The sequence below is a fragment of the Haliotis rubra genome, unplaced genomic scaffold, assembly GCF_003918875.1.
Source record: "Haliotis rubra isolate DU_JTF1 unplaced genomic scaffold, ASM391887v1 Scf203, whole genome shotgun sequence".
Taxonomy (NCBI): Eukaryota; Metazoa; Mollusca; class Gastropoda; order Lepetellida; family Haliotidae; genus Haliotis; species Haliotis rubra.
In genome coordinates this window covers 1,375,353-1,402,110 of record NW_025766037.1, presented here as the reverse complement: position 1 = coordinate 1,402,110, position 26,758 = coordinate 1,375,353, and the positions used below count along the sequence as shown (strand labels likewise).

The window sequence follows — 26,758 nt, the reverse complement described above, 5'->3', positions numbered from 1 at the left end:
CTTCACCTGTTAATGAAGATAAATTCTAAGTCGGATCTTCACCTGTTACTGAAGATAACTTCTAAGCCGGATCTTCACGGTTACTGAAGATCAATTCTAAGCCGGATCTTAACAGGTTACTGAAGATCAATTCTAAGCCGGATCTTCACAGGTTACTGAAGATCAATTCTAAGCCGGATCTTCGCGGGTTACTGACACCGTTGTAGTACCGGTGAAGTGATGACGTAGCGGAACTCACCTTACCAACTTTATAGTCAAAACAGTACAGTGGTTCTCTCTCCAACAGTTTAATGTCTACAACAGTACACAGACGCCTACTCCAGCAGGTTATGGTTCACAAAGTGAACCTCGTAGCAGCTGGTTCTCATGACAGGGAACTCTTTCCACCTGAACCGGCAAACGCGGTTCTTGTGGACATAGAACTTCCGGAAGCCCATGGCGTGCAGATCCGCCAACAGGTTGAGGGCAGGTAGGGAGGCAGCCCTGGTCTTGAATGCCCCGTGGAACTCAATCAGCAGCTGCCGCACCCGGTTTAGCTCCCACGACGTCACCAGCTGCGGCATGGCCCTCCATTCCGCACTCTCCACGTCCATCTTCAACACGTCGATGATGCGCTGCATGGCAACCATAGTTAATTCAGTCTTCATATCGGGTTTAACACATGGGGATTTACAATTGTGTATATTAGCGGGTTATAACAATGACGTTAATGTCGGCTCTGCCATCAATATATGGGACACTAATAGATTCAGTGAGTGAGTTTAGTTTTACGCCGCTTTTAGCAATATTCCAGCAATATAAGGGCGGGGGACTCCTGTTTAGTAGTGCCTTTGGGAAACCTGTAAACGAAGGTGAGACCTCTCGTCAAAAATCGAATATATTCTGCTTCCGCCATAAACTTAGGAAATACAACATATACTCAAAATAATTTTTTTTTCCAGATTTGGACTCCATAACACAAGTAAAGTTAGCTAAGAACCGCGTCTTTTGGTATGATGCGGTCGGGGATCGAACCCGCGACCTTCCGCTCTCCGGGCGGACGCTCTAACCACTACACTACGGAGGCGGGCCCAAAATGATTGGAATTCATGTTGATTTTATGATGATATTGTTCAATTACAAAATACCACTGATTTTCATGCAAAACCATGTTTGTACAAGTATGGCCCTGGAATGTTTGATATTGCATTTATTGGTGAATGTGAAGATTCAAAATGTCATTTTGCGTGTCTTGTACGATTCAAGGTCAATACTGAGTGTAACCTCTATGTGACTGTATGACATCCAGCACTCTCCTCCTCATACCCCCTGTCATCCACCTGATCCTCTGAAAGGGCAGTCTACGCCATTCCTCGTGTAAAGCAGCTTCCAATTGGGCCAGGTTCTATACAGACGGATCCCTTTGTTGCACACGACGACCAGTCATGTCCCAGATGTTATCCAAAGGGTTAAGATCGGGGCTTATTCAATTCTTATATATATCAGGGGTGCTTAACTTAATTCTTTGTGTATATATATTATATCAGGTGTTACAGTTACTAAGACACCTCGTCATTAAAAGGTTGAAAGAGCAGTCTGAAGGTCTAGAGTTCTAGTCGGCGGAAATAATTAAGAACAAAACTTGTTTGTCTTCGGGTTGGCGGCGAAACTGAGAAATTGTTGGTCTATGAGAAACACAATAATAAGAAAATGTCTCCGTGCACTGTGTGGACTGAGGGAAGGAAACAGGCTAAAGTCTATGTTAAAGTATGGGAGTAACGACAGTAATAGCGCTACGATCGCTTGAGGAACAGGGCCCAGGATTGCTTCTGTATGTTGAGTGCATTGAGGGAAGGGATCAGGCTTAATTTCGAGTCTTACCTCTGTGTGATTAAATTGTCGTTTCAATGATGACAATGATCGGAGTTGCCAGCCCTTTTCCGGTGCAACCCTGTCAGATTCAGCAATGCCAAGGTCATAGAAATGAACCAGCGGCGACCTCTGGTAGCTTTTCTTGTTCATACTGCAAAACAAGGTGAATCGCCAAACATTCCGTTAAATATGTACGTTGGTATGTTGGGGCATTGAGAAATTTCTCATAACCTGCAGTTGTCATATGGCTAGTTTTGTGACAACTTATCAAGACGGTGGCTAGCCATTTTGACTGCCGCTTAGTCTCTGAATATATATAATTATGATAGAAACAAATAGACCTATCTACATGGAAATGGAGACACAGTGAGAAGGGACATTCAGAACCTGAGGAAATCTTGACTTGCTTCATTCAGGGCTTAGTATTGCAGGGAGGGTTGGGCTGTAGTGAAAATAATATGGTTCAGGGACCGTGAGACAGACTACTAGCCTGTCGGTAGCAGGGTCCAATACAAGGAATAATGTAATGACATAAATCCTGTCTGCATGCTTTCTCTCCTCTCAACATAAGGATTAGACAGTCTTCCTCCTCGTCATCGTTGTTGTTTCAGCCGGTAACAACCACGTGTTTGGTTTGTTTGTTGTTTAACGCCACTCAGCAATATTCCAGCTATATGGCGGCGGTCTTTAAATAATCGTGTCTGGACCAGACAATCCAGTGACAACAGCAGGAGCATGAAACCACGTGGTTGGGATACGATGACATGTGTCAACTAAGTCAGTGAGCCTGATCACTCGATCCAGGGTTTTACACAGACTTTTGAAAATGGGAGTCATGGTGACTCACAGTATTCATTTTTGGGAGTCATTTTCAATATTTTGGAGTCATGAAAATTTTAATATTTCTTTATGTTAATCATTCTCAGTATGTAACTGTGTATGTCACACCACCAAATGCCAGGATTGTTCAATGACTCTCTCTGAGTTCTCTGGAATAATCTGACAGCTCTGTAAAAGTCAAACTATCATCGAACAATATCATTTTTGCTTATCAAATCGATTTTATTGAACTGAATTGTCATAAAACTTGCGTCAAGGTTGATAATATTTTGAGGGTCGTTTACGAAATCGTTGTGTCAAATACGCAGGAATCACGCGTCATGTAAAACCCTGCCCGATCCCGTTATTCACCTCTGCGACAAGCATGTGTTACTGTAGAACAATTCTAACCCGGATCTTCATGGGTTGGTTGGCCGGTTGTTTTACGCCGCACTCAGCAATATTCCAGCTATATGGCCGCGGATTGTAAATGATTGAGTCTGGACCACACAATCCAGTGATCATCAGCAGGAGTATCGATCTAAGCAATTCAGATACGATGACATGTGTCAATCTTCATTGGTAACAACCATGCGAGTACACCTTCGGCAAAGATGGGGATGAAGCGAAAAGATAATACACTTGGTAGGTGTATTGTTGTTGGTTTTTATTGAAAAATAACGTATAAATAACGCATGAGGTTAGTTAAATAACATGAGTTATTTGGCGACACATTGTAACAGTTTGACTCTACCTCGGGTCAAAGGACAAGACTTGGCACTGGTAGTACTTGGCGACGTCATCGTCAAATGTGAAGTCGTTGTTTATGCTGCAGATAAAATGCGATACATTAACTACATAAAGCCATAGAGATGTATAGAGGGATGGGGTGAGTATATTGATGAAACTTGGAAGAGTGAGCAAGCTTTTACGCCGCTTTTAGCAATATTCCAGCAATATCACGGCGGGAGACACCAGAAATGGGCTTCACACAGAGTACCCATGTGGGGAATCGGACCCGGGTCTTCGGCAGGCAAGCAAACGCTTGGACCACTAGGCTACCCCACCGCCCTGTTTACGTATGAATATACGACACATACACAATCGCATCAACTCATTAGGACTTAAAGCCCAGCGGAGATGAATAGAAGATATTTCTCTTACCCAAAGGAATATACAAGACAAGGTGCGATTGGTCGAAATTCTTCATCGTCGCACACTTCCCATCCTCCATCACCGACCCTCCCCATCCGCAACCTCCGGTGACACATGTGGTTCGTGTTGTCAAGGTAACTAAAACATACACAATATTCACGTCAAGTGAGTGAGAGAGTGAGTTGAGTTTTACACCGCACTCAGCAATATTCCAGCTATATGGCGGCGGTCTGTAATTAATCGAGTCTGGACCAGACAATCCAATGATCAACAGCATGAGCATCGATCTGCGCAATTGGGAACCGATGACATGTGTCAACCAAATCAGCGAGCTTGACCACCCAATCCCGTTAATTGCCTCTTACAACACGCATGGGTTACTGAAGGCAAAACAAGTCTTTTACCCGCCGCTTTTGAGGAGTGAGCAGCAATATTCCAGCAATATCACGGCGGAGTAAATCAGAAATTTGCTTCACACAGTGTACCCATGCCGGGAATCGAACACGGGCTTAGGCGTTACGAGCGAACGCCTTAACCAATAGGCTACCCAACGAAGCGGGGACAAGGTAGCTGACACACAGGACATACCATGGCGTGCTACCCTCGAGGACAGATGTGGAGCTTGTTGAGAGTAGGAATCATGTTTACCTGTGGTAGATCTTGAACAACCTGGAACTGTTCAGTTTATCCAGTACGTCTTTGGAAGGAATGTCCAGCTGTCGAAATATAAAGAGTGAGTGAATAAGTGAGTTAAGCTTTACGCCGAACTCAGCAATATTCCGCTATATGGCGGCGGTCTGTAAATAATCGAGTCCGGACCAGAAAATCCAGTGATCAACAGCATGAGCATCGATCTGCGCAATGGGGAACCGGTGACATGCGCCAACCAAACCGGCGAGCCTGATCACCCGATCCCGATAGTCGACAAGCATGGGTTACAGAAGGCCAATTCTAACCCGGACCTTCACGGGTCTGAAATACAAAGAAGTTGAACGACGCTGACGTAACACGACTAACTTGTCACACCATGAAACGCCACTTAGGTGACATGGTACCAAGATAAAGTGAGGGAGTGAGTGAGTTTGGTTTTCGCAGCTTTTTAGCACACCAGAAATGTACTCATGTGGGGAATCGAACCAGGGTCTTCGGCATGACAAACGAACACTTTAACCACTACTTTACCCTACCGCCCCACCAAGATAACGCTTCATCCCAAAGCGTGAAAATATATAACACGTAACATGACACCTATAAGGAGTTCTAGCTTAACACGTAACATGGCACCTATATGGAGTTCTAGCCTAACACGTAACATGACACCTATATGGAGCTCTAGCCTAACACGTAACATGGCACCTATATGGAGCTCTAGCCTAACACGTAACATGACACCTATATGGAGCTCTAGCCTAACACGTAACATGACACCTATATTGAGCTCTAACCTAACACGTAACATGGCACCTCTATGGAGCTCTAGCCAAACACGTAACATGACACCTATATGGAGTTCTAGCCTAACAGGTAACATAACACCTATATGAGTTCTAGCCTAACACGTAACATGACACCTATAAGGAGCTCTAGCCTAACACGTAACATGACACCTATAAGGAGCTCTAGCCTAACACGTAACATAACACCTATATGAGTTCTAGCCTAACACGTAACATGGCACCTATAAGGAGCTCTAGCCTAACACGTAACATGGCACCTATATGGAGCTCTAGCCTAACACGTAACATGACACCTATATGGAGTTCTAGCCTAACAGGTAACATGACACCTATAAGGAGTTCTAGCCTAACACGTAACATGGCACCTATATGGAGTTCTAGCCTAACACGTAACATGACACCTATATGGAGTTCTAGCCTAACACGTAACATGACACCTATATGGAGTTCTAGCCTAACACGTAACATGACACCTATATGGAGTTCTAGCCTAACACGTAACATGGCACCTATATGGAGTTCTAGCCTAACACGTAACATGACACCTATAAGGAGTTCTAGCTTAGCACGTAACATGACACCTACAAGGAGTTCTAGCTTAGCACGTAACATGACACCTATAAGGAGCTCTAGCCTAACACGTAACATGGCACCTATATGGAGCTCTAGCCTAACACGTAACATGACACCTATAAGGAGCTGACCGTGAAGATCCGGGTTAGAAGAGTCTGCAACAACCCATGCTTGTTGTAAGAGGCGACTAACGGGATCGGTAGGTTATGCACGCTGACTTGGTTGACACATGTCATCGTATCCCAGTTGCGTAGATCGATGCTCATGATGTCAGCATTCGAAATTAACGTCGCTCCTTAGGCCAGAAGCCAAGTGAAAACCAAGAAATGAACAAGGCATTCCATGAATCGACGGTTATCTTGAAATAGTGGTCATCTTGAAAAGTGGTATCTCTACATGCAAGGTATTTAGATTATGAAGTGGGAAAACAAAATGATATATTATCGGAAAATTATATATTCGTCTTTTTTCAATCCGTGAGGTCTGTAATGCCTTTGCAATAATACTAAAGTACTGTCGAAAATGCTAGAAAAATGCTTTTTAGGCTTAATATCTTTAGGAAGGTGATAAATGTATTATGTTGTCAATATATCAACTCACCTATAGTCTACCTAATTTTTATTTCAATTGATTTAACATTCCCATGCATCCAAAGGGCAGTTTACAGGAGAGAATTCGGTACCAAAACAACAACTTAAGATTTTTTCAGAGTTCAACAACAGAAATCTGAAATAGTCTTTACATTTATGCTAATAATACAGGTGGCGTAAAAATATAAATGAACGTTTTCCTTAAACAAATAAATGTTGAATGTTTGTGTTACTTTACTTAATTATCGTTTCTTTATTGAAGAAATATTAATATAAATGTTAAGTCTTGATAAATAGGTTTCCCGTCATGCATGCACATCTTTATCACAGCGTCCACTATGGCCAACTATTTGCAGGCGATTGTTGCAAAGGTTTATAAGTTTTTTGTGCTTGAAAAAGACAGAGGTAAACCTTTCATTAGTATAGAAATGGTTTAATACAGAACTTATAGAGCTGTTGGTATGTCTTACCAACAAGTTTACAATATTGTTAACAAATCAGACGAGACAGGGACCGTCTCAAATGCAAAACCGGGACGTAAAACCATCCTTGACAACTTTGACAAGGGAGTACTTAGACGGGCGGTCTACAAACTTTAGGAGAAGAAGAATATATATATTCTAAAGAAGCTACACCAGTGACTTCGATAAATCTTTGGCCAGTGTTCACAACTAGATTAAACTGACCGAATTACATCCATATTTTTTCAATGAAATATACTGTTGACATGCCAAACATTTATTAAAACTTTGCACATTTCTACAATCAATCGATAAGATAACACAAGTGATAGGATTCTTTCCAATTTACAGTAATTCGTATGTTTACTTCACAACAAACACACATGCACAAATGATCCCTTCCATAACCAATGCGTATACTATACGTACACATATTCAACATTTTGAAGAAATCATCTATTGAGATGACCCCTCGCCCGAGCGTGTGCTCAGGTGTCAATTTCACCTGTCGATACCGTGCATGCTGATGACGTAACACAGGCAGTTAATGTTTGTATCAAATAACGTTCCACTACTCCTTTTTTTCTAAGTTTTTAGTATTTTCATCAGTAAAAACGCATTTTAGGGCATGTCTCACAATTTATTCCCTCGGTCTACATTAGGTAGATGTTTCTTAAAGTGATATTTGTTATTAAAGTAACTGTAATACCTCTGAATTTTAAATATAAGTCAAAAAGCATTTTTCTAGCATTTCCGACAGTACTTGAATTAAAATAGGGGATCCTTGAGAAAAGGAGAAACTGAAAAATGTAGTGGTAAAATCCTTCCTAAATTTTGTAAATATGCATTTTACAAATTTATAACTTTTTGTAAATCATCGGGTTTTTTTATGTGTAAATTTTCCATGCTGGTTTTTGTATTAACAGGCTTTTGAATAATGGCACTGGTCTTGTCCCTCGTACTAAAATTCTTACCGAACCAAGGCGACGGAGACTGGCGAGTGGCGATTTATCAACCAAAGGCACGCGTCGTTTATGTGACTGGAAAGTTTTCTCATCGACGTTGCCTTTACTGACGACTGGTGGTGGAACAATCACACTACTGGGTCTTCTTACCTGCGAAACATGAAGCATGACCCTTTAACGTTGAATTGAACTTGATCGTTGGCATGAGGTGAACTTCGCGACGTTGAAAGAACGTTACACTGTAATGTGTGAGTGCGTGTGTTTTTACGCCGCTTTAGCATTATTCTAGCAATATTATGGAGGGGGACACCAGAAATGGGCTCCACACATTGTACCCACGACACCTACCAACGCTGTAACCACTAGGTTACCCCACAGCCCCTACTCTTCAATGATGAAACAACATTACTGTTTGACGGTGAAATTGTCCCAGTTCATCTAACGTTTGGCGTAAACGTCGCGCCATTTCATCCCAAGCGTGCTCGATAGGGCACAGGTCCGGAGAAACAGCTGGCCAGGAGAGTACCGGAATGTTCTGCTGTCTCAGGAAATCTGTCACAACACGGGCGACATGTGGATGGGCATCATCTTACTGAAGCTTGGAGTAACGTCTCTGTCCTTGAATGAGCTGCTGCACATGAGGCTCAATGATATCATCCCTGTGTCGCAGACCTGACAGATTGCCATTGACAAGGACAAGTTGTGTCCGACCAGGAGATGTGATGTCTCCCCATACCATAACGTTTACACCACCGTACTGTCGACGTTGAACAACGCGCGCGTCAGTATACCGTTCACATTGTTCTCTGTACACACTTGTCCTATCATCGGAGCTGTGAGGATGAAATCTCGACTCCACCTGCTCATCTACATGTCTAACACCTACCTGCTCATCTACTTGAGTGACACCTACCTGTCTATCTACATATGTGACACCTACCTGTCTATTTACATGTGTGACACCTACCTGCTCATCTACATGTGTGACACCTACCTGCTCATCTACATGTGTGACACCTACCTGCTCATCTACTTGAGTGACACCTACCTGCTCATCTTCATGTGTGACACCTATCTGTCTATTTACATGTGACACCTACCTGTCTATTTACACGTGTGACACCTACCTGTTTATCTACATGTGTGACACCTACCTGTCTATCTACATGTGTGACACCTACCTGTCAATTTACATGTGTGACACCTACCTTCTCATCTACATGTGTGACACCTACCTGTCTATCTACATGTGTGACACCTACCTGTCAATTTACATGTGTGACACCTACCTTCTCATCTACATGTGTGACACCTACCTGTCTATCTACATGTGTGACACCTACCTGCTCATCTACATGTGTGACACTTACCTGCTCATCTACATATCTGACACCTACCTGCTCATCTACATGTGTGACACCTACCTGCTCATCTACATGTGTGACACCTACCTGCTCATCTACATGTGTGACACCTACCTGTCCATTTACATGTGTGACACCTACCTGCTCATCTACATGTGTGACACCTACCTGCTCATCTACATGTGTGACGTCAATATGTAAAAAGCAAACTCGACCAAGTTTTGACAGACGTGCTGAACATGTTTTACTCGATATAATTGTACTCACAGATGTGCTTATACTCTCTTCCAACCTTCGCCCTCTCTCCGCCCTCAAATCAAATCCCCATCCACCTTCTCCAAAATGCTGAACTCTATTAGTACATGTTTATTGATGCGTTTGTTACAAATATCCTTCTCCACGATACTGTCACTTACCAGAGGGGAATGAAACAGGAACAGTGTCACCATCACGATTGCACAGGTGCTGGCAATGACGCCGCGGTCCCTTCTCGACAGCATGTTGTAGACGTGTGATTTCTGAAAGCATGAAACAATATATCCTTACTCACAGGGGCACACTACCACACAGAGACGCGGAAAGTGTTTTATAAAAGCACCCTCCAAATGATACTCCTACCCACATTCAGTTCATTTGACCTTTCTCACTATGAATTGATACACTTGTGCATTTCATCACGAAAAACTACTATAATAACGTTTACACAGTATTTCACTACCGTGAGCAACTGCTATAGTTACTCTTCCGTGAATACATTACATCATGTGCAACTACCATAGCAACTCTTCCGTGAATACATTACATCATATACAACCATGAAACTACTATAGTAACTCTTCCGTGAATACATCTACACCATCCGTGCAAGTACACCATATGCAAGTAAAGTAGTAACCCTTCCGTGAATACATCTACACCATGTGCAACTACTGTAGTAACTCTTCCGTGAATACATCTACACCATGTGCAAGTACTGTAGTAACTCTTCCGTGAATACATTACACCATGTGCAACTACTGTAGTAACTCTTCCGTAGTAACTCAAATCCGTGAATACTCTTCCGTGAATACATCTACACCATGTGCAAGTACTGTCGTAACTCTTCCGTGAATACATCTACACCATGTGCAAGTACTGTAGTAACTCTTCCGTGAATACATTACACCATATACAACTACTGTAGTAACTCCTCCGTGAATACATTACACCATATACAACTAATGCAGTAACTCCTCCGTGAATACATTACACCATATACAACTACTGTAGTAACTCTCCGTGAATACATTACACCATATACAACTAATGCAGTAACTCCTCCGTGAATACATTACACCATATACAACTAATGCAGTAACTCCTCCGTGAATACATTACACCATATACAACTAATGCAGTAACTCCTCCGTGAATACATTACACCATATACAACTAATGCAGTAACTCCTCCGTGAATACATTACACCATATACAACTAATGCAGTAACTCTTCCGTGAATACATTACACCATATACAACTAATGCAGTAACTCTTCCGTGAATACATTACACCATATACAACTAATGCAGTAACTCCTCCGTGAATACATTACACCATATACAACTAATGCAGTAACTCTTCCGTGAATACATTACACCATATACAACTAATGCAGTAACTCTTCCGTGAATACATTACACCATACAACAACTAATGCAGTAACTCTTCCGTGAATACATTACACCATATACAACTAATGCAGTAACTCTTCCGTGAATACATTACACCATATACAACTAATGCAGTAACTCCTCCGTGAATACATTACACCATATACAACTAATGCAGTAACTCCTCCGTGAATACATTACACCATATACAACTAATGCAGTAACTCCTCCGTGAATACATTACACCATATACAACTAATGCAGTAACTCCTCCGTGAATACATTACACCATATACAACTAATGCAGTAACTCCTCCGTGAATACATTACACCATATACAACTAATGCAGTAACTCCTCCGTGAATACATTACACCATATACAACTAATGCAGTAACTCCTCCGTGAATACATTACACCATATACAACTAATGCAGTAACTCCTCCGTGAATACATTACACCATATACAACTAATGCAGTAACTCCTCCGTGAATACATTACACCATATACAACTAATGCAGTAACTCCTCCGTGAATACATTACACCATATACAACTAATGCAGTAACTCTTCCGTGAATACATTACACCATATACAACTAATGCAGTAACTCTTCCGTGAATACATTACATCATGTGCAACTACTATAGTAACTCTTCCATGAAGATGTAACTTTTGTTACACTCACGTGTTACGGGCACCGGGTACATTACCTTCTTCCCTGCTACATTGTCCAGACTGTACGATTATCCGTATCCTTACATTTGTCTGAACGAATGGGTGACACTTAACAGTATGTACACTGGATGCAGGTGCGCTACTACAGTGTTGAATCAGATGAATGGTGCAAACAGCATTAGCTTTGTCTAAAGTGTGTTATTGATTCCGTCTTGGACATTTAACACCTTTTGTGAATCCCTATACGTAGTTTTCTGTGCATTACTTGCCCATCAGAGCACAACCTGCCACATAGAGCGTTACTCGTCCAATAGCATAACTGTCCACCAGAGCATTACTCGCCCACATGTATAACCCATTCGCCTTCTTGTGCATTGTTCACCCTCTTGTGCGTTGTTCGTCCTCTTGTGCATTGTTCGCCCTCTTGTGCATTGTTCGCCCTCTTGTGCATTGTTCGCCCTCTTGTGCGTTGTTCGCCCTCTTGTGCATTGTTCGCCCTCTTGTGCATTGTTCGCCCTCTTGTGCACTGTTCGTCCTTTTGTGAACTGTTCGCCCTCCTGTGCACTGTTCGCCCTCTTGTGCCCTCTTCGCCCTCTTGTGCACTGTTCCCACTATTGTGCACTGTTCCCACTATTGTGCACTGTCCGTCCTCTTGTGAACTGTTCGCCCTCTTGTGCACTGTTCGCCCTCTTCTGCAGTGTTCGTCCTCTTGTGCACAGTTTGCCCTCTTGTGCACTGTTTGCCCTCTTGTGCACTGTTCGTCCTCCTGTGCATTGTTCGTCCTCTTGTGAACTGTTCGCCCTCTTGTGCATTGTTCGTCCTCTTGTGCCCTCTTCGCCCTCCTGTCAACTGTTCGCCCTCTTGTGCATTGTTCGCCCTCTTGTGCGTTGTTCGCCCTCTTGTGCGTTGTTCGCCCTCTTGTGCATTGTTCGCCCTCTTGTGCATTGTTCGCCCTCTTGTGCATTGTTCGCCCTCTTGTGCCCTCTTCGCCCTCCTGTCAACTGTTCGCCCTCTTGTGCGTTGTTCGCCCTCTTGTGCATTGTTCGCCCTCTTGTGCATTGTTCGCCCTCCTGTGCACTGTTCGTCCCTCTTGTGCCCTCTTCGCCCTCTTGTGAACTGCATCTGTTCGCCCTCTTGTGCACTGTTCGTCCTCTTCTGAACTCCTGTCAACTGTTAGCCATCTTGTTGCATTGTTTGTCCTCTTGTGCATGTTGTTCGTGCATTGTTCGTCCTCTTGTGCCCTCTTCGCCCTCCTGTCAACTGTTCGTGTAAGCCCTCTTGTACATTGTTCGTCCTCTTGTGCAGTGTTCGCCCTCCTGTGCATTGTTCGTCCTCTTGTGCCCTCTTGGCCCTACTGTGCACTGTTCGCCTACCTGTGCACTGTTCGCCCTACTGTGCACTGTTCGTCCTCTTGTGCACTGTTCGTCCTCTTGTGGTGTTCATTGTTACGCGTTCGCCTTATCTTACTATCAGTGACCAGACAATAACATACAACCACCCTCCATGGTGTTGAAAATATCTACTATAGAACCAGACAATAATATACAACCCACCCTCCCTCCTGGTGTTGAAAATATCTACTATAGAACCAGACAATAATATACAACCCACCCTCCCTGGTGTTGAAAATATCTACTATAGAACCAGACAATAATATACAACCCACCCTCCTGGTGTTGAAAATATCTACTATAGAACCAGACAATAATATACAACCCACCCTCCCTGGTGTTGAAAATATCTACTATAGAACCAGACAATAATATACAACCCACCCTCCCTGGTGTTGAAAATATCTACTATAGAACCAGACAATAATATACAACCCACCCTCCCTGGTGTTGAAAATATCTACTATAGAACCAGACAATAAGATACAACTCACCCTCCCTGGTGTTGACAGCATCACCTGTAGAACCAGACAATAATATACAATTCACCCTCCCTGGTGTTGAAAATATCTACTATAGAACCAGACAATAAGATACAACCCACCCTCCCTGGTGTTGAAAATATCTACTATAGAACCAGACAATAATATACAACCCACCCTCCCTGGTGTTGAAAATATCTACTATAGAACCAGACAATAAGATACAACTCACCCTCCCTGGTGTTGAAAATATCTACTATAGAACCAGACAATAATATACAACCCACCCTCCCTGGTGTTGAAAATATCTACTATAGAACCAGACAATAATATACAACCCACCCTCCCTGGTGTTGAAAATATCTACTATAGAACCAGACAATAAGATACAACTCACCCTCCCTGGTGTTGAAAATATCTACTATAGAACCAGACAATAATAAGATACAATTCACCCTCCCTCCTGGTGTTGGTGTTGAAGCTATCTACTATAGAACCAGACAATAATATACAACCCACCCTCCCTGGTGTTGAAAATATCTACTATAGAACCAGACAATAAGATACAACTCACCCTCCCTGGTGTTGAAAATATCTACTATAGAACCAGACAATAATATACAACCCACCCTCCCTGGTGTTGAAAATATCTACTATAGAACCAGACAATAATATACAACCCACCCTCCCTGGTGTTGAAAATATCTACTATAGAACCAGACAATAATATACAACCCACCCTCCCTGGTGTTGAAAATATCTACTATAGAACCAGACAATAATATACAACCCACCCTCCCTGGTGTTGAAAATATCTACTATAGAACCAGACAATAAGATACAACCCACCCTCCCTGGTGTTGAAAATATCTACTATAGAACCAGACAATAATATACAACCCACCCTCCCTGGTGTTGAAAATATCTACTATAGAACCAGACAATAAGATACAACCCACCCTCCCTGGTGTTGACAATATCTACTATAGAACCAGACAATAAGATACAACTCACCCTCCTGGTGTTGACCCAAAAATATCTACTATAGAACCAGACAATAATATACAACCCACCCTCCCTGGTGTTGAAAATATCTACTATAGAACCAGACAATAATATACAACCCACCCTCCCTGGTGTTGAAAATATCTACTATAGAACCAGACAATAATATACAACTCACCCTCCCTGGTGTTGAAAATATCTACTATAGAACCAGACAATAATATACAACCCACCCTCCCTGGTGTTGAAAATATCTACTATAGAACCAGACAATAAGATACAACTCACCCTCCTTGGTGTTGAAAATATCTACTATAGAACCAGACAATAATATACAACCCACCCTCCCTGGTGTTGAAAATATCTACTATAGAACCAGACAATAATATACAACTCACCCTCCCTGGTGTTGACAGTATCGCCTTTTCAACCCACCCTCCCTGGTATTGAAAATATCTACTATAGAACCAGACAATAATATACAACTCACCCTCCCTGGTGTTGACAGTATCGCCTCTTCAACCCACCCTCCCTGGTGTTGAAAATATCTACTATAGAACCAGACAATAATATACAACCCACCCTCCCTGGTGTTGAAAATATCTACTATAGAACCAGACAATAATATACAACCCACCCTCCCTGGTGTTGAAAATATCTACTATAGAACCAGACAATAATATACAACCCACCCTCCCTGGTGTTGAAAATATCTACTATAGAACCAGACAATAAGATACAACCCACCCTCCCTGGTGTTGAAAATATCTACTATAGAACCAGACAATAATAATATACAACCCACCCTCCCTGGTGTTGAAAATATCTACTATAGAACCAGACAATAATATACAACCCACCCTCCCTGGTGTTGAAAATATCTACTATAGAACCAGACAATAATATACAACCCACCCTCTCTGGTGTTGAAAATATCTACTATAGAACCAGACAATAATATACAACCCACCCTCCCTGGTGTTGAAAATATCTACTATAGAACCAGACAATAAGATACAACTCACCCTCCCTGGTGTTGAAAATATCTACTATAGAAGCAGACAAGAATATACAACCCACCCTCCCTGGTGTTGAAAATATCTACTATAGAACCAGACAATAAGATACAACTCACCCTCCCTGGTGTTGAAAATATCTACTATAGAACCAGACAATAATATACAACCCTCTCCTGGTGTTGAAAGTATCTACTATAGAACCAGACAATAAGATACAACCCACCCTCCCTGGTGTTGAAAATATCTACTATAGAACCAGACAATAATATACAACCCACCCTCCCTGGTGTTGAAAATATCTACTATAGAACCAGACAATAATATACAACTCACCCTCCCTGGTGTTGAAAATATCTACTATAGAAGCAGACAAGAATATACAACCCACCCTCCCTGGTGTTGAAAATATCTACTATAGAACCAGACAATAAGATACAACTCACCCTCCCTGGTGTTGACAGTATCACCTTTTCAACCCACCCTCCCTGGTATTGAAAATATCTACTATAGAACCAGACAATAATATACAACCCACCCTCCCTGGTGTTGAAAATATCTACTATAGAACCAGACAATAATATACAACCCACCCTCCCTGGTGTTGAAAATATCTACTATAGAACCAGACAATAAAATATACAACCCACCCTCCCTGGTGTTGAAAATATCTACTATAGAACCAGACAATAATATACAACCCACCCTCCCTGGTGTTGAAAATATCTACTATAGAACCAGACAATAAGATACAACCCACCCTCCCTGGTGTTGAAAATATCTACTATAGAACCAGACAATAATATACAACCCACCCTCCCTGGTGTTGAAAATATCTACTATAGAACCAGGTATTGAAAATATCTACTATAGAACCAGACAATCTATACAACCCACCTGAAAATATCTAAAATATCTACTATAGAACCAGACAATAATATACAACCCACCCTCCTGGTGTTGAAAATATCTACTATAGAACCAGACAATAATATACAACCCACCCTCCCTGGTGTTGAAAGTATCTACTATAGAACCAGACAATAAGATACAACTCACCCTCCCTGGTTTTGACAGTATCACCTTTTCAACCCACCCTCCCTGGTGTTGAAAATATCTACTATAGAACCAGACAATAAGATACAACTCACCCTCCCTGGTGTTGACAGTATCTACTATAGAACCAGACAATAATATACAACCCACCCTCCCTGGTGTTGAAAATATCTACTATAGAACCAGACAATAATATACAACCCACCCTCCCTGGTGTTGAAAATATCTACTATAGAACCAGACAATAATATACAACCCACCCTCCCTGGTGTTGAAAATATCGCCTTTTCAACCCACCCTCCCTGGTGTTGAAAATATCTACTATAGAACCAGACAATAATATACAACCCACCCTCCCTGGTGTTGATATCAACCCACCAACTCACCCTCCCTGGTGTTGAAAATATCTACTATAGAACCAGACAATAATATACAACCCACCCTCCCTGGTGTTGAAAATATCTACTATAGAACCAGACAATAAGATACAACTCACCCTCACTGGTGTTGAAAGTATCTACTATAGAACCAGACAATAAGATACAACTCACCCTCCCTGGTGTTGACAGTATCAACCTCCCTCTATAGAACCAGACAATGGTGTTGAAAAATATCTACTATAGAACCAGACAATAATATACAACCCACCCTCCCTGGTGTTGAAAATATCTACTATAGAACCAGACAATAATATACAACCCACCCTCCCTGGTGTGTTGAAAATATCTACTATAGAACCAGACAATAATATACAACTCACCCTCCCTGGTGTTGACAAATCCTGGTGTTGAAAATATCTACTATAGAACCAGACAATAATATACAACCCACCCTCCCTGGTGTTGAAAATATCTACTATAGAACCAGACAATAAGATACAACCCACCCTCCCTGGTGTTGACAGTATGTCATGTAGAACCAGACAATAATATACAATTCACCCTCCCTGGTGTTGAAAATATCTACTATAGAACCAGACAATAAGATACAACCCACCCTCCCTGGTGTTGACAGTATCACCTGTAGAACCAGACAATAATATACAATTCACCCTCCCTGATGTTGAAAATATCTACTATAGAACCAGACAATAAGATACAACCCACCCTCCCTGGTGTTGACATGTTGAAAATTGAAAATATCTACTATAGAACCAGACAATAATATACAACTCACCCTCCCTGGTGTTGAAACCCAACCAGACAATCCTGGTGTTGAAAAATATCTACTATAGAACCAGACAATAATATACAACCCACCCTCCTGGTGTTGAAAATATCTACTATAGAACCAGACAATAATATACAACCCACCCTCCCTGGTGTTGAAAATATCTACTATAGAACCAGACAATAATATACAACCCACCCTCCCTGGTGTTGAAAATATCTACTATAGAACCAGACAATAATATACAACCCACCCTCCCTGGTGTTGAAAATATCTACTATAGAACCAGACAATTATCTACTAAGAACCAGACAATAAGATACAACTCACCCTCCCTGGTGTTGAAAATATCTACTATAGAACCAGACAATAAGATACAACCCACCCTCCCTGGTGTTGACAGTATCTACTATAGGACCAGACAACAGTATCACCTTTTCAACCCACCCTCCCTGGTGTTGAAAATATCTACTATAGAACCAGACAATAAGATACAACTCACCCTCCCTGGTGTTGACAGTATCGCCTTTTCAACCCACCCTCCCTGGTATTGAAAATATCTACTATAGAACCAGACAATAATATACAACCCACCTCCCTGGTGTTGAAAATATCTACTATAGAACCAGACAATAATATACAACTCACCCTCCCTGGTGTTGACAGTATCGCCTTTTCAACCCACCCTCCCTGGTATTGAAAATATCTACTATAGAACCAGACAATAATATACAACCCACCCTCCCTGGTGTTGAAAATATCTACTATAGAACCAGACAATAATATACAACCCACCCTCCCTGGTGTTGAAAATATCTACTATAGAACCAGACAATAAGATACAACTCACCCTCCCTGGTGTTGAAAATATCTACTATAGAACCAGACAATAATATACAACCCACCCTCCCTGGTGTTGAAAATATCTACTATAGAACCAGACAATAAGATACAACTCACCCTCCCTGGTGTTGACAGTATCACCTTTTCAACCCACCCTCCCTGGTGTTGAAAATATCTACTATAGAACCAGACAATAAGATACAACCAACACTCCCTGGTGTTGACAGTATCACCTTTTCAACCCACCCTCCCTGGTGTTGAAAATATCTACTATAGAACCAGACAATAAGATACAACTCACCCTCCCTGGTGTTGACAGTATCGCCTTTTCAACCCACCCTCCCTGGTATTGAAAATATCTACTATAGAACCAGACAATAATATACAACCCACCCTCTCTGGTGTTGAAAATATCTACTATAGAACCAGACAATAATATACAACCCACCCTCCCTGGTGTTGAAAATATCTACTATAGAACCAGACAATAAGATACAACCCACCCTCCCTGGTGTTGAAAATATCTACTATAGAACCAGACAATAATATACAACCCACCCTCACTGGTGTTGAAAATATCTACTATAGAACCAGACAATAAGATACAACTCACCACCTCCCCACCCGGTGGTGTTGAAAATATCTACTATAGAACCAGACAAGAATATACAACCCACCCTCACTGGTGTTGAAAATATCTACTATAGAACCAGACAATAAGATACAACTCACCCTCCCTGGTGTTGACAGTATCACCTTTTCAACCCACCCTCCCTGGTGTTGAAAATATCTACTATAGAACCAGACAATAAGATACAACCCACCCTCCCTGGTGTTGAAAATATCTACTATAGAACCAGACAATAATATACAACCCACCCTCCCTGGTGTTGAAAATATCTACTATAGAACCAGACAATAAGATACAACTCACCCTCCCTGGTGTTGAAAATATCTACTATAGAACCAGACAATAAGATACAACTCACCCTCCCTGGTGTTGACAATATCTACTATAGAACCAGACAATAATATACAACCCACCCTCCTGGTGTTGAAAATATCTACTATAGAACCAGACAATAATATACAACCCACCCTCCCTGGTGTTGAAAATATCTACTATAGAACCAGACAATAAGATACAACTCACCCTCCCTGGTGTTGAAAATATCTACTATAGAAGCAGACAAGAATATACAACCCACCCTCACTGGTGTTGAAAGTATCTACTATAGAACCAGACAATAAGATACAACTCACCCTCCCTGGTTTTGACAGTATCACCTTTTCAACCCACCCTCCCTGGTGTTGAAAATATCTACTATAGAACCAGACAATAAGATACAACCAACACTCCCTGGTGTTGACAGTATCACCTTTTCAACCCACCCTCCCTGGTGTTGAAAATATCTACTATAGAACCAGACAATAAGATACAACTCACCCTCCCTGGTGTTGACAGTATCGCCTTTTCAACCCACCCTCCCTGGTGTTGAAAATATCTACTATAGAACCAGACAATAATATACAACCCACCCTCCCTGGTGTTGAAAATATCTACTATAGAACCAGACAATAATATACAACCCACCCTCCCTGGTGTTGAAAATATCTACTATAGAACCAGACAATAAGTATACAACCCACCCTCCCTGGTGTTGAAAAAATATCTACTATAGAACCAGACAATAAGATACAACTCACCCTCCCTGGTGTTGACAGAATATCTATAGCCTTTTCAACCCACCCTCCCTGGTATTGAAAATATCTACTATAGAACCAGACAATAATATACAACCCAGCCTCTCTGGTGTTGAAAATATCTACTATAGAACCAGACAATAATATACAACCCACCCTCCCTGGTGTTGAAAATATCTACTATAGAACCAGACAATAAGATACAACTCACCCTCCCTGGTGTTGAAAATATCTACTATAGAAGCAGACAAGAATATACAACCCACCCTCCTGGTGTTGAAAATATCTACTATAGAACCAGACAATAAGATACAACTCACCCTCCCTGGTGTTGACAGTATCACCTTTTCAACCCACCCTCCCTGGTATTGAAAATATCTACTATAGAACCAGACAATAATATACAACCCACCCTCTGTGGTGTTGAAAATATCTACTACAGAACCAGACAATAATATACAACCCACCCTCCCTGGTGTTGAAAATATCTACTATAGAACCAGACAATAAGATACAACTCACCCTCCCTGGTGTTGAAAATATCTACTATAGAACCAGACAATAATATACAACCCACCCTCACTGGTGTTGAAAATATCTACATAGAACCAGACCACAATAACAGTATCACCTCACTGGTGTTGAAAATATCTACTATAGAACCAGACAATAAGATACAACCCACCCTCCCTGGTGTTGAAAATATCTACTATAGAACCAGACAATAATATACAACCCACCCTCACTGGTGTTGAAAATATCTACTATAGAACCAGACAATAAGATACAACTCACCCTCCCTGGTGTTGACAGTATCACCTTTTCAACCCACCCTCCCTGGTGTTGAAAATATCTACTATAGAACCAGACAATAAGATACAACCCACCCTCACTGGTGTTGAAAATATCTACTATAGAACCAGACAATAATATACAACCCACCCTCCCTGGTGTTGAAAATATCTACTATAGAACCAGACAATAAGATACAACTCACCCTCCCTGGTGTTGAAAATATCTACTATAGAACCAGACAATAATATACAACCCACCCTCACTGGTGTTGAAAATATCTACTATAGAACCAGACAATAAGATACAACTCACCCTCCCTGGTGTTGACAGTATCACCTTTTCAACCCACCCTCCCTGGTGTTGAAAATATCTACTATAGAACCAGACAATAAGATACAACCAACCCTCTCTGGTGTTGACAGTAATATCTACTCCAGACCTTAATATACAACCCACCCTCCCTGGTGTTGAAAATATCTACTATAGAACCAGACAATAAGATACAACTCACCCTCCCTGGTGTTGACAGTATGTCATGTAGAACCAGACAATAATATACAACCCACCCTCCCTGGTGTTGAAAATATCTACTATAGAACCAGACAATAAGATACAACCCACCCTCCCTGGTGTTGAAAATATCTACTATAGAACCAGACAATAAGATACAACTCACCCTCCCTGGTGTTGAAAATATCTACTATAGAAGCAGACAAGAATATACAACCCACCCTCACTGGTGTTGAAAATATCTACTATAGAACCAGACAATAAGATACAACTCACCCTCCCTGGTTTTGACAGTATCACCTTTTCAACCCACCCTCCCTGGTGTTGAAAATATCTACTATAGAACCAGACAATAAGATACAACCAACACTCCCTGGTGTTGACAGTATCACCTTTTCAACCCACCCTCCCCTCCCTGGTGTTGAAAATATCTACTATAGAACCAGACAATAAGATACAACCCACCCTCCCTGGTGTTGACAGTATCTACTATTCAACCCAATAATATACAACCTCCCCTGGTGTTGAAAATATCTACTATAGAACCAGACAATAATATACAACCCACCCTCCCTGGTGTTGAAAATATCTACTATAGAACCAGACAATAATATACAACCCACCCTCCCTGGTGTTGAAAATATCTACTATAGAACCAGACAATAATATACAACCCACCCTCCCTGGTGTTGAAAATATCTACTATAGAACCAGACAATAAGATACAACTCACCCTCCCTGGTGTTGACAGTATCACCTTTTCAACCCACCCTCCCTGGTGTTGAAAATATCTACTATAGAACCAGACAATAATATACAACCCACCCTCCTGGTGTTGAAAATATCTACTATAGAACCAGACAATAATATACAACCCACCCTCCCTGGTGTTGAAAATATCTACTATAGAACCAGACAATAAGATACAACCCACCCTCCCTGGTGTTGAAAATATCTACTATAGAACCAGACAATAATATACAACTCACCCTCCCTGGTGTTGAAAATATCTACTATAGAACCAGACAATAAGACAACCCACCCTCCCTGGTGTTGAAAATATCTACTATAGAACCAGACAATAATATACAACCACACCTCCCTGTGGTGTTGAAAGACAATATCTACTATAGAACCAGACAATAATATACAACTCACCCTCCCTGGTGTTGAAAATATCTACCAACTCAACCCACCCTCCTGGTGTTGAAAATATCTACTATAGAACCAGACAACAATAATATACAACCCACCCTCCCTGGTGTTGAAAATATCTACTATAGAACCAGACAATAATATACAACCCACCCTCCCTGGTGTTGAAAATATCTACTATAGAACCAGACAATAATATACAACCCACCCTCCCTGGTGTTGAAAATATCTACTATAGAACCAGACAATAAGATACAACTCACCCTCCCTGGTGTTGAAAATATCTACTATAGAAGCAGACAAGAATATACAACCCACCCTCACTGGTGTTGAAAGTATCTACTATAGAACCAGACAATAAGATACAACTCACCCTCCCTGGTTTTGACAGTATCACCTTTTCAACCCACCCTCCCTGGTGTTGAAAATATCTACTATAGAACCAGACAATAAGATACAACCAACACTCCCTGGTGTTGACAGTATCACCTGTAGAACCAGACAATAATATACAACCCACCCTCCCTGGTGTTGAAAATATCTACTATAGAACCAGACAATAAGATACAACCCACCCTCCCTGGTGTTGAAAATATCTACTATAGAACCAGACAATAATATACAACTCACCCTCCCTGGTGTTGACAGTATCTACTATAGAACCAGACAATAATATACAACCCACCCTCCCTGGTGTTGAAAATATCTACTATAGAACCAGACAATAAGATACAACTCACCCTCCCTGGTGTTGAAAATATCTACTATAGAACCAGACAATAAGATATATACAACCCACCCTCACTGGTGTTGAAAGTATCTACTATAGAACCAGACAATAAGATACAACTCACCCTCCCTGGTGTTGACAGTATCGCCTTTTCAACCCACCCTCCCTGGTGTTGAAAATATCTACTATAGAACCAGACAATAATATACAACCACCCTCACTGGTGTTGAAAATAAGAGACCAGACAATAAGATACAACCAACACTCCCTGGTGTTGACAGTATCACCTTTTCAACCCACCCTCCCTGGTGTTGAAAATATCTACTATAGAACCAGACAATAATATACAACCCACCCTCTCTGGTGTTGAAAATATCTACTATAGAACCAGACAATAATATACAACCCACCCTCCCTGGTGTTGAAAATATCTACTATAGAACCAGACAATAAGATACAACCCACACTCCTGGTGTTGAAAATATCAGTATCAACTTTTTCAACCACCCTCCTGGTGTTGAAAAATATCTACTATAGAACCAGACAATAATATACAACCCAGCCTCTCTGGTGTTGAAAATATCTACTACAGAACCAGACAATAATATACAACCCACCCTCCCTGGTGTTGAAAATATCTACTATAGAACCAGACAATAAGATACAACTCACCCTCCCTGGTGTTGAAAATATCTACTATAGAACCAGACAATAATATACAACCCACCCTCACTGGTGTTGAAAATATCTACTATAGAACCAGACAATAAGATACAACTCACCCTCCCTGGTGTTGAAAATATCTACTATAGAAGCAGACAAGAATATACAACCCACCCTCACTGGTGTTGAAAATATCTACTATAGAACCAGACAATAAGATACAACTCACCCTCCCTGGTGTTGACAGTATCACCTTTTCAACCCACCCTCCCTGGTGTTGAAAATATCTACTATAGAACCAGACAATAAGATACAACCCACCCTCACTGGTGTTGAAAATATCTACTATAGAACCAGACAATAATATACAACCCACCCTCCTGGTGTTGAAAATATCTACTATAGAACCAGACAATAAGATACAACTCACCCTCCCTGGTGTTGAAAATATCTACTATAGAACCAGACAATAAGATACAACCCACCCTCCCTGGTGTTGAAAATATCTACTGTAGAACCAGACAATAATATACAACCCACCCTCCCTGGTGTTGAAAATATCTACCATAGAACCAGACAATAAGATACAACACACCCTCCCTGGTGTTGAAAATATCTACTATAGAACCAGACAATAAGATACAACTCACCCTCCCTGGTGTTGAAAATATCTACTATAGAACCAGACAATAATATACAACCCACCCTCCCTGGTGTTGAAAATATCTACTATAGAACCAGACAATAAGATACAACTCACCCTCCCTGGTGTTGACAGTATCTACTATAGAACCAGACAATAATATACAACCCACCCTCCCTGTGTGTGTTGAAAATATCTACTATAGAACCAGACAATAAGATACAACTCACCCTCCCTGGTGTTGACAGTATCACCTTTTCAACCCACCCTCCCTGGTATTGAAAATATCTACTATAGAACCAGACAATAATATACAACCCAGCCTCTCTGGTGTTGAAAATATCTACTACAGAACCAGACAATAATATACAACCCACCCTCCCTGGTGTTGAAAATATCTACTATAGAACCAGACAATACAACCCACCACTCCCTGGTGTTGAACCACCCTCCCCTGGTTCAATCCCACCCTCCCTGGTGTTGAAAATATCTACTATAGAACCAGACAAGATACAATAATATACAACCTCCTGGTGTTGAAAATATCTACTATAGAACCAGACAATAATATAACTGGGTGTGACAGTATCACCTTTTCAACCCCCTCCCTGGTGTTGAAAATATCTACTATAGAACCAGACAATAAGATACAACTCCAGACAATAAGATACCTCACCCTGGTGTTGAAAATATCTACTATAGAACCAGACAATAATATACAACCCACCCTCTCTGGTGTTGAAAATATCTACTATAGAACCAGCCAATAAGATACAACTCACCCTCCCTGGTGTTGAAAATATCTACTATAGAAGCAGACAAGAATATACAACCCACCCTCACTGGTGTTGAAAGTATCTACTATAGAACCAGACAATAAGATACAACTCACCCTCCCTGGTTTTGACAGTATCACCTTTTCAACCCACCCTCCCTGGTGTTGAAAATATCTACTATAGAACCAGACAATAAGATACAACCAACACTCCCTGGTGTTGACAGTATCACCTTTTCAACCCACCCTCCCTGGTGTTGAAAATATCTACTATAGAACCAGACAATAATATACAACCCACCCTCCCTGGTGTTGAAAATATCTACTATAGAACCAGACAATAAGATACAACTCACCCTCCCTGGTGTTGAAAATATCTACTATAGAACCAGACAATAATATACAACCCACCCTCCCTGGTGTTGAAAATATCTACTATAGAACCAGACAATAAGATACAACCCACCCTCACTGGTGTTGAAAAATATCTACTATAGAACCAGACAATAAGATACAACCCACCCTCCCTGGTGTTGAAAATATCTACTATAGAACCAGACAAGAATATACAACCCACCCTCACTGGTGTTGAAAATATCTACTATAGAACCAGACAATAAGATACAACTCACCCTCCCTGGTGTTGACAGTATCGACCTTTTCAACCCACCCTCCCTGGTGTTGAAAATATCTACTATAGAACCAGACAATAAGATACAACCAACCCTCCCTGGTGTTGACAGTATCACCTTTTCAACCCACCCTCCCTGGTGTTGAAAATATCTACTATAGAACCAGACAATAATATACAACCCAGCCTCTCTGGTGTTGAAAATATCTACTATAGAACCAGACAATAATATACAACCCACCCTCCCTGGTGTTGAAAATATCTACTATAGAACCAGACAATAATATACAACCCACCCTCCTGGTGTTGAAAATATCTACTATAGAACCAGACAATAATATACAACCCACCCTCCCTGGTGTTGAAAATATCTACTATAGAACCAGACAATAAGATACAACTCACCCTCCCTGGTGTTGACAGTATCACCTTTTCAACCCACCCTCCCTGGTGTTGAAAATATCTACTATAGAACCAGACAATAAGATACAACTCACCCTCCCTGGTGTTGAAAATATCTACTATAGAACCAGACAATAATATACAACCCACCCTCCCTGGTGTTGAAAATATCTACTATAGAACCAGACAATAAGATACAACTCACCCTCCCTGGTGTTGACAG

General features: G+C 41.2%; 1 protein-coding gene across 1 annotated transcript; it reads right to left on the bottom strand.

The window, feature by feature from the left end:
- Positions 1–271: 271 nt before the first annotated feature.
- Positions 272–26,758, bottom strand: LOC124275847 (probable methyltransferase-like protein 24). The gene is made up of 9 exons (XM_046711528.1): positions 26,741–26,758; positions 13,450–13,473; positions 9,652–9,753; positions 7,881–8,021; positions 4,474–4,541; positions 3,835–3,963; positions 3,425–3,499; positions 1,861–2,002; positions 272–614 (listed from the first exon to the last, which is right to left on the bottom strand). The coding sequence occupies exons 2-9, from the start codon at positions 13,468–13,470 to the stop codon at positions 315–317; spliced, it is 978 nt and encodes a 325-aa protein (XP_046567484.1). The 5' UTR covers positions 13,471–13,473; positions 26,741–26,758; the 3' UTR covers positions 272–314.